At 43.4% G+C, this 10,613-nt stretch overlaps 1 protein-coding gene across 1 annotated transcript; it reads right to left on the reverse strand.

Annotated features, from left to right (window-relative positions):
* Window positions 1-500: 500 nt before the first annotated feature.
* On the reverse strand, window positions 501-8,659 carry LOC122941633 (zinc finger protein 3-like). The gene is made up of 5 exons (XM_044299029.1): window positions 8,577-8,659; window positions 7,120-7,235; window positions 6,083-6,241; window positions 5,878-6,001; window positions 501-1,612 (listed from the first exon to the last, which is right to left on the reverse strand). The coding sequence occupies exons 2-5, from the start codon at window positions 7,195-7,197 to the stop codon at window positions 798-800; spliced, it is 1,176 nt and encodes a 391-aa protein (XP_044154964.1). The 5' UTR covers window positions 7,198-7,235; window positions 8,577-8,659; the 3' UTR covers window positions 501-797.
* Window positions 8,660-10,613: the final 1,954 nt, after the last annotated feature.

The following is a 10,613-nucleotide window of genomic DNA, read 5'->3' on the forward strand; positions in this document are numbered from 1 at the left end:
CTGGGCCTGTCACCTAAAGTCTCGGATGAGTGACAGTTCAGGGGCTGGTCTAAAAATGAAATGTGTGTTAAATATGACTATAACTCCCCTCATCTATAGGAATGCACCAATGTACTGCAGTACATTCCTATGGATGAGGGAGGTTATCATCAGATTTAAAATAAACACAGGCCAATAATGGTACAGTCCCTGGATATTTAATGTGACTATAATCCCCCTCATCCTTAACACCACATCAATGTACTGCAGTACATGGGTGAATTATTTAGGATGATGGGGGGTTATAGTCACATAACAGTGCATCATCCACAGATTCCCCCATAACAGTACATCATTCACAGATGCCCCATAACAGTGTGTCATCCACAGATCCCCCATAACAGTGTGTCATCCACACCCCCCCCCCATAACAGTGCATCGTCTACAGACCCCCATTAGTTCAAAACCCACCAAAAGCACACCATTTGGTTCAAACTATTTTTTTTTATTATCCTTCTCCTCAAAAACCTAGGTGCGTTTTATTATCAGGTGAGTCTTATAAAGTGAACAAATACAGTAAGTATCTATCAACTTCAACATTCCTTGCTTCACAGCATGAAGCCTTTCTCTTTAAAGACTTCAATGATGGACTAGGGTGCGGGGTTATAGAAAATGTCTTTGACAATCCCGGTATTGTAGAACAACGTATAAATTATAAGGCAGTCAAATTAGAGACTGGAAGAAAATGGTCCAGATTCAGAAAAAGGAAACAGTACCGTCACTGGTTCTTGTCCTGTATTCCATAAGCATGAAGTATCCTATTGCCTGTGAATCCTTTGATGTCTAAAAAGGTTTGTTTTGTATATGAAGCATTTACCGCATACTTGACATGACAAAGACCTCTCATTACGGTGACCCCTCTGATGGTCAAGAAGGCTACTTTTATACCCAAAACTTCTACCACACTCTGAACATGTGTATGGTCTCTCTCCAGTGTGGCTCCTCAGGTGTATGATCATGCTAGAATTCACTGAAAAACATTTACCACATTCAGGACAAGAATACGGTTTCTCCCCAGTATGAATCCGCAAATGATTAGTAAGAGCTGTTGGCTGCTTAAAAGATTTGCCACACTCTGGACAAATGAAGGGCTTCTCATCTGTATGAATCCTTCGATGCATCAAAAGACCAGAGCGTCGAGCAAAACATTTACCACACTCTGGGCACTGGAATGGTTTCTCCCCTGTGTGTGTTCTCTGGTGGACACAAAGTCTGTATTGGTTACTAAAGACCTTTCCACAATAAGAACAAATTACTGGTGGCCTTTCTTGGACCACCTGATTTTCCACTTGTTCTCCAAAGCCATTTTCCATGGGCAAGTGTGGATTTCCATTAAGAAGACTTAGCTGAGCAGCAACATCTAAAGAGTGAGAAGGAAACATGAAGAGGTCTTCAGGAATTCCATGTTCATCTAAAATGGATTCCTCTTTGATATGGTACTCAGGCATGCCCCAAGATTCTCCGATTTTGTTCATACTGACACACATTTCAATAGTATCACAAGGGACACTAATATCTTTTGAGTCGAAGCAGCTAGATAGCTCACTGGCATGCAGTTCATTAGGTGATCCACCTGCTCAGAGAAAATAATCCTTAGTTAAAGTGACAAGATGTAGAGGCATAGCAAATATGTTTCATAGCACATGTGCACCTTATAGAGGAGTTTTATTAGAGGAGGCAACTGCTGGAGGATGCAGCTCAACCACTTTTTACATGGTCATCCACTCATTTGTACATCAGCCAAGCAATACCACAATAATAACCAGTATAACACCAGTAAACTCGCACTGCTGTTGCCTACAGGCCCGTTTACAAGGCATCATTTGACAGCAGATTCTGGTTGGGGGCTGTGTGGAATTCACCTCCCACTTTTTTAAATTGAAGGACGTGTTACCATTCCCATGCCCACGATTTATAGCTGTGACTGCGAGTATTACTTCCTTCATCTGTTGGTTAGTTGTATGTTATCCAAAAGAGGAGGTCCCATACAGTGACCATCACCCCAAAGTATGAATAATATTGAACTTTACTGGTTCTGTGTGACATCATATTCTTTCCACATTCCTACAATTGGAAGTCCTGCAGAAATTTGCAGTAAGGTGGTAAATCCCTAAAACTATAGGACAACACCAGGCTAGCCTTTAGTGTCCAGGATTGACTACTAGTCAGTAGCCTGGCTATGAGCTGTGCGCTGCGATTGGCCAGCAGTGCAGCAAGGGACACGCCTCCTACAAGAAATCAGTCAGAGGGAGCGCAGACACCGGAGCCTATACCGGGCGAACGGAGCGGCGCCCAGGCATACTAGTAAGTGCAGGGGGACTCCTGGGCGCCGCTCTGCCCACTGATCTAGTTAGTTTTTAGTTTATACAGTAGTGAAAGGTCCTCTTTAAATACTGCTGGGGGCTGAAATGAATCTACTGGGGGCTGATATGAGGCATGGGGCTCTTATCTGAGTTCTAAATGGGGGTCATTCATATTGGGGTCTGAGCTGAGGTCTGATTGGGGGTCCTATCTGAGGTCTTATTAACATTTGGGGTCTTATTGGGGCTGTCAGCTGAGGTCTGATTAACATTAGGGGTCTGACCTGAAGTGTAATGAAATATATATTTTTTATTATTGTTCCCCTCTAAAACCTAGTTGCGTCTTATGGGTCAGTGTGTCCTATAGGGCGAAAAAATATCGTATTTATGGGTTCGATGTTTTTGGGTTCATGAAGCCAACTGTGATTTAGATCAGGTTTAGGGTTATATCATATCAATCTGATGCTGGCAGAATTAGGCCACATTCACTCATACTTGATAATGAGACAGTGAAAACAGAATGTTAGAAAAAAAACTATTGCAATGACATAAGTATTCAGACCGTTTACTCAGTAGTTAGTTGAAGCACCTTTGGCGGTGATTACATCCATTCAGTCTTCTTTGCTATGATGCCACAAGGTTTGTACACCTGGATTTGGGTGGTTTTCTGCCATTCTTATCCGCAGATCCTCTCAATCTCTGTAACAATTGGGTTCAAGTTTGTGCTGTGGCTGGACAACTCAAGTACATATACAGAGTTGTGAGTCACTGTGCTATCATGGCTGTGTACTCAGGGTCATGTCTTGCTGGATGGTGAACCTTCAGCCCAGTCTGAGGTCCAGGGCGCTCAAGATGAGGTTTTCATTAAGAATATCTCTGTACTTTGCTCCATTCAGCTTTCCTTCATCTCTGATCAGTCTTACTGTTCCAGCTGCTGGTAAAAACCTCACGGAAAGATGATGCCACCATCATGCTTTACTGTGGGGATGCTATTGGGCAGGTGATGAGCAATGTCTGTTTCTTCCAGACATGACACTCAGAATTGAGGCCAGAAAGTTAAATTATTATCTTGGTTTCATCAGACCAATGAATCTTAAGTCTCACAGTCTGAGAGTCCTTTAGTTGCTTTTTTGCTAACTTTCATGTGTCTTTTACTGAGGTTTCTTTTTGGTCATAAAGCTAAGGCCTCTTTCACACGGGCGTCATGTTTTTTTGCCCGGATAAGAGGCGGGTGCGTTGCGGGAAAATGCGCGATTTTTCCGCGCGAGTGCAAAACATTGTCATGCGTTTTGCACTCGCGTGAGAAAAATCGCGCATGTTTGGTACCCAGACCCGAACTTCTTCACAGAAGTTCGGGCTTGGGATTGATGTTCTGAAGATTGTATTATTTTCCCTTATAACATGGTTATAAGGGAAAATAATAGCATTCTGAATACAGAATGCTTAGTATAATAGTGCTGGAGGGGTTAAAAATAATAAAAAAGTTAACTCACCTTCTCCTCTTGTTCGCGTAGATGCCGGTCTGTTCTTTATCTGTGGGCTGAATGACCTGTGGTGATGTCAGATCACATGCTCCAATCACATGGTCCATCACCATGGTGATGGAGCATGTGATCTGACATCACCACAGGTCCTTTAGCCCACAGCTAGCAAAGAACAGACTGGGAACTACGCGATCAAGAATATAAGGTGAGTTAACTTTTTTATTATTTTTAACCCTTCCAGCGCTATTATACTAAGCATTCTGTATTCAGAATGCTATTATTTTCCCTTATAACCATGTTATAAGGGAAAATAATACAGTGAATAGACTGTCACCTAGAACCCATGCGTGAAAATCGCACCGCATCCGCACTTGCTTGCGGATGCATGCGATTTTCACGCAACCCCATTCATTTCTATAGGGCCTGCGTTACGTGAAAAACGCACAAAGAGGAGCATGCTGCGATTTTCACGCAACGCACAAGTGATGCGTGAAAATCACCGCTCGTGTGCACAGTCCCATATAAATGAACGGGTCAGGATTCAGTGCGGGTGCAGTGCGTTCACCGCACGCATTGCACCCGCACGGAAAACTCGCCCGTGTGAAAGTTGTGAAAGGGGCCTAAGGCTACTTTCACACGTGCGTTTAGGTGTGGATCTGTCTGGTATCTGCACGGTCGGATCCGCACCTTTAATGCAAACGCTTAGATCCGTTCAGAACGGATCCGTTTGCATTACCATGAACAAAAAAAAAAAAAAAAACATGTTTTTGTTCATAATAGTGCAAACGGATCCATTTTGACTTTACATTGAAAGTCAATGGGGGACGGATCCGTTTAAAAATTGAGCCATAGTGAGTCAACTTCAAACGGCTCCGTCCCCATTGACTTACATTGTAAGTCTGGACGGATCCGTTTGCCTCCGCACGGCCAGGCGGATACCAAAACGCTGCAAGCAGCATTCGGGTGTCCGCCTGCTGAGCGGAGTGGAGGACAAACGGTGCCAGACTGATGCATTCTGAGCGGATCCGTCCAGCCCCAATGCATTCTGAGTGGATGCGGATCCGCTCAGAATGCATCAGTCTGGCACCGTTTGTCTTCCGCTCCGCTCAGCAGGCAGACACCCGAATGCTGCTTGCAGCGTTTTGGTATCCGCCTGGCCGTGCGGAGGCAAACGGATCCGTCCAGACTTACAATGTAAGTCAATGGGGACGGATCCGTTTGAAGTTGACACACTATGGCTCAATTTTCAAACGGATCCATCCCCCGCTTGTGAGAGCCTTCAAACGGAACTCACAAGCGGAGCCCCGAACGCAAGTGTGAAAGTAGCCTAAGCTTGGTGGATGACTGCAATGATAACTGACCTGGAAGTTTCTCCCATCTGCACCAGGCTCTTTGGAGCTCAGCGAGAGTGACCATTGGGTCATCTCTTTTACCAAGCCCTTTCTTCCCGATTACTTCGTTTGGTGAAGCAGCCAGCTCTAGGAAAAGTCCAGGTTGTTCCAAAGTTCTTCTATTTCAGAATTATATAGGTCACTGGTAACTTTCAGTGCAGCAGAAATTTTTTGTACTCCTCTGCAGATCTGTGCCTCCTCCACCCAATACTATCTCTGAGTTCTACAAGCAGTTCTTTACTCCTCGTGGCTTTGTTTTTCTCTGATATGCATTGCCAGCTGTGAGACCTTATATAGACAGGGCTGTATCTTTCCAAATCATGTCCAATCATCTGAATTACCACAGGCAGACTCTAATCAAGTGTCATAGAAAAGGGTGTGAATACTTATGTCCATGAGAAATATCTTCTTAATAAACTTTCAAAAAAAAAATTATTCAGTTTTTAAAGTTGTCATTATTGGGTATTGAGTACAGATTGATGGGGAAAACTAGATTTTTTTCATTTTATGACAAGGCCGCATCATAAAAATTTTTTGAAAAAAGTGAAAGGGTCTAAAGACACTGTATGCACTGTACTTATGTTTTCAAGATAGCTTTGAAGATTAGCTCTAGGCTTAAAGAAAAGAATAAGGTAAAAAAAGAGTAATAAAAGGGCAACTTACTTTGTGAGCTCATGATCTGATGATCCTCCATCAAGACGTGTTTGTATAGATCCTTGTACTTTTCTACATACCCCCACTCCTCCATGGAGAAACAGACAATAACATCCTCGTATCTTATAGGAACCTGACAATACAATGATACATCATCATTCAGACACCTGCCTTGCGTTACTGTCCAGACTCCCAGCATTCCCACCGCCCTCACCTCTCCGGTCAGCAGCTCAATGATTTTGTTGGTGAGGTCTAGGATCTTCTCATCATTCTTTCTCTCATACACCACTGATGGAGGATCCATGATAGGACTCTGATTTCTTCTCATGCCAGGCTGGACTATCTCCTTGGATTTCTTAACCATAATATACTCCTGCATAATGAGTTCATTTGACCCTATTACGTTCTTGGCTTAGTACTACAATATACAAAATGAGGGCTCAAAACGTAAAGTATTTCTAGTCATATGAAAATTTAGAGATCTGACAACAGTAAAAAAAAATGGTCACATTCTAATTTCCCCTTGGTTGGAAAGACATTATTGCATTACAGCAAGAGTAAGCTGCACCACAAGAGCCTCCCAGGGAATACAACAGCATCCGTCCTGTATAGCAGTCCTTGGATGGACATTGGATCATCTCAGGATCCTGTCACAGATCTTAGGATCTGCAAACCAAAATGGAACGTCTACAGCTATTATCAGGGTGCTGTACATTACATATTACCAATTTTGGTGTACATATTTACAATAAATTTAAAGGTTTTTTCAACTGATGACCTATCCACCGCAGCCTTCTCACAGCTTTTCCTAGGCCACGTGGCATCACATTCATCAGTCACATGGCCTAGGCGCAGCTCAGCCCCCTGAAGTGAATAGGGCTAGACTGTGACACCAAGCACAGCCGCTATACAATGTATTGTGCTTGGTAAGCACGGAGAAGGCCATGGCCCTACTGCGACTGCCAGTACCTTCACAAACAGCTGATTAGCAGGGGTCTCAGGTGTCGGACCCCTACCGATCAGATACTGATGACCTATGCAGAGGAAAGGTCATCAGTTAAAAATCCTGGAAAACCATTTAACCTAGGAATCAGAACATGACTTGTACCCTGTATGATGTGGTGGAACCTCTCCAGGCATATGTCTGATTACTACAGATATAAGTCAAGAGACTAACATGTCAGACCCCCTCACCTCTCCATCAACGTTCATGCACTAGTAATATAGATATATATTCCCAGAGTCCCTCACCTCTCCAGTCAGGAGATCGATAATTTCCAAGGTGAACTGCAATATACTGGCATGTACGTGGCTCTTTTCATTGTCCATGCTCTAATTCTGCCAGATCTTAGTTCAGATCAGTACACCTGTAATGAAATATAGGGTACAGAATATATATATATATATATATATATATATATATATATATACACACATATACACACACACAGATCATGGGAGAATATATTAGTAAAGAGGGTATAGATTACATAGTGGTGAAGATGATGGGAGTACATATTATGTATTGTGGGGATGAAAGGAACATATATTATGTATGGTTGAGATGATAGGAGTATATACTAGTAATGAGGGTATAGATTATATAGTATTGGAGATGATGGGAGTACATATTAGTAATCAGGGTATAAATAGATATAGTGGCAGATATGAGGAAAACATATTAGGCATAGGGCATAGATTATATCATGTGGAACATGGTGAGCTGATATTATGCATATACACACATATATATAGATAGATATATATTCCACAGAGCAAGGAATGTTGTATAATATGGTAGGGATGAACTATCATTATATAAAGTGTAGCATATATTAGGGATGGGGAAACAGTTTTTACATTGTGAAATATAGTACAGACTGTACATTATAGGAGGATATATTAGTGATGAGGTATAGATATATTATAAATTATTAGGGATGAGGAAGAAGGTTATATAGTGAAGCATATTAGTGAATATATATATATATATATATATATATATATGATGATGATGATGATGATGATGATGTACACTGTATATTAGGCATAGAGTACCTAGGTTATACAGGGATTAGAAATCTGAGATAGTGTATATGGGAGTATATATTTGGGATGGGTTATATATTATTTATTGAGGATGATGGAAGTATAGAAATACATTGTACAGTGAAAGGTAATGTAAATTAGAATATATAGTAGGAGAGATAATGGGATTATATAATAGGGATGAAGTACAGATTATGTAGCAGAATAAATGATGAAGTATCATACTGACAATGGAGTATATATTAGTGACGGGATATATTATACAGCAGTAGAGATGAAGGGAGTATATTTTAGGCAAGGGTGATAGATAGATAGATAGATAGATAGATAGATAGATAGATAGATAGATAGATAGATAGATAGATCTATCCTAGGTCTGTCTATCGATCTATCTCTCACATCATTTATCTATCTATCTGAGATAGATAGATAGACAGACAGATAAAATGATGTGATAGACAGATAAATAATAGGCATGGGGTATAGAGTATATAGTGAGGCGTGGCTAGAATTAGGTGTGGGATGATTTGGGCATTCTAGTTCAGGCACTAAAATCTTAGCAAGACATGCTGGGTTCAGTAGTTCTACAGCAGGATGAGAAACGATGGATGGGAGAGCGCAGTCTTCTATAGAGACACGGAGAAGAGAGGGGCACTCACATCCGGTCAGCTATCCCTCGAGTCCCCGCAAATAGTCCCGCGACGCCCTGTACCCCACAAATACCGAGTTTTCCCTAAAAGCGATGGAAAGAATTAGCAGTAGTGTGCGCATGCGCCGACCGGAAGTCTGGGAGGGCCTCACGGGAGTTGTAGTTCTGGTGCTTCCCTGAGCGGTGTGGAGGCTGTTCGGGTAGTCACCGACTCTGTGTGGGATAGTACCGCAGTGTAACTGTTGTCTTGTCTTCGGGATTGTAAGAAAACTGTTTATAAACTTTTTTCTTCTAGAAATAGATCACTGAAGAAATACATATCCGATCACTATGCTGATCTGTGGATGGCACTCTTATGGGGGGGGGGGGGGGGGGGGATCTCTGGTTGGCCCTGTTATGGGGGAGATCTGTGGATGACACATATAGCATAAGATGCTATATAGTGTCATCCATAGATCCCCCCCATAGCATGGTCATTCACAGGTCCCCCTCCCCATCACAGTGTCATCCAAAGATCCCCCTCCCCATAACAGTGCCATCCACAGATCCCCCACATAACAGTGTGCCATCCGCAGATCCCCTATAACAGTGTGTCATCCACAGATTCCCCCATAACAGTGTGTCATCCACAAATCCCCCATAACAGTGTGTCATCCACAGATCCCCCATAACAGTGTGTCATCCACAGATCCCCCATAACAGTGTGTCATCCACAGGTCCCCATAATACTGTGTCATCCACAGATTCCCCCATAACAGGCCGTCATCCACAGATCCCCATAACAGTGTGTCATCCACAGATCCCCATAACAGTGTGTCATCCACAGATCCCCCATAACAGTGTGTCATCCACAGATCCCCATAACAGTGTGTCATCCACAGATCTCCCATAACAGTGTGTCATCCACAGATCTCCCATAACAGTGTGTCATCCACAGATCCCCCATAACAGTGTGTCATCCACAGATCCCCCATAACAGTGTGTCATCCACAGATCCCCCATAACAGTGTGTCATCCACAGAGCCCCCATAACAGTGTGTCATCCACAGAGCCCCCATAACAGGCCGTCATCCACAGATCCCCATAACAGTGTGTCATCCACAGATCCCCCATAACAGTGTGTCATCCACAGGTCCCCATAATACTGTGTCATCCACAGATTCCCCCATAACAGGCCGTCATCCACAGATCCCCATAACAGTGTGTCATCCACAGATCCCCCATAACAGTGTGTCATCCACAGATCCCCCATAACAGTGTGTCATCCACAGATCCCCCATAACAGTGTGTCATCCACAGATCCCCCATAACAGTGTGTCATCCACAGGTCCCCATAATACTGTGTCATCCACAGATTCCCCCATAACAGGCCGTCATCCACAGATCCCCATAACAGTGTGTCATCCACAGATCCCCATAACAGTGTGTCATCCACAGATCCCCCATAACAGTGTGTCATCCACAGATCCCCATAACAGTGTGTCATCCACAGATCTCCCATAACAGTGTGTCATCCACAGATCCCCCATAACAGTGTGTCATCCACAGATCCCCCATAACAGTGTGTCATCCACAGATCCCCCATAACAGTGTGTCATCCACAGAGCCCCCATAACAGTGTGTCATCCACAGAGCCCCCATAACAGTGTGTCATCCACAGAGCCCCCATAACAGGCCGTCATCCACAGATCCCCATAACAGTGTGTCATCCACAGATCCCCCATAACAGTGTGTCATCCACAGGTCCCCATAATACTGTGTCATCCACAGATTCCCCCATAACAGGCCGTCATCCACAGATCCCCATAACAGTGTGTCATCCACAGATCCCCCATAACAGTGTGTCATCCACAGATCCCCCATAACAGTGTGTCATCCACAGGTCCCCCATAATACTGTGTCATCCACAGATTCCCCCATAACAGGCCGTCATCCACAGATCCCCATAACAGTGTGTCATCCACAGATCCCCCATAACAGTGTGTCATCCACAGATCCCCCATAACAGTGTGTCATCCACAAATCCCCCATAACAGTGTGTCATCCA

The sequence above is a fragment of the Bufo gargarizans genome, chromosome 6 (genome assembly GCF_014858855.1).
Source record: "Bufo gargarizans isolate SCDJY-AF-19 chromosome 6, ASM1485885v1, whole genome shotgun sequence".
In the NCBI taxonomy this organism is placed as follows: domain Eukaryota; kingdom Metazoa; phylum Chordata; class Amphibia; order Anura; family Bufonidae; genus Bufo; species Bufo gargarizans.

Excerpts from the sequence above, each read along its gene's own strand:
- LOC122941633 (XM_044299029.1), bottom strand. The coding sequence starts at position 7,197 with ATGGACAATGAAAAGAGCCACGTACATGCCAGTATATTGCAGTTCACC. Across the intron at positions 6,242-7,119 it reads TCGATCTCCTGACTGGAGAG|GAGTATATTATGGTTAAGAA; the intron begins GTGAGGGACTCT and ends CTCATTATGCAG. Across the intron at positions 6,002-6,082 it reads TTGAGCTGCTGACCGGAGAG|GTTCCTATAAGATACGAGGA; the intron begins GTGAGGGCGGTG and ends TTGTATTGTCAG.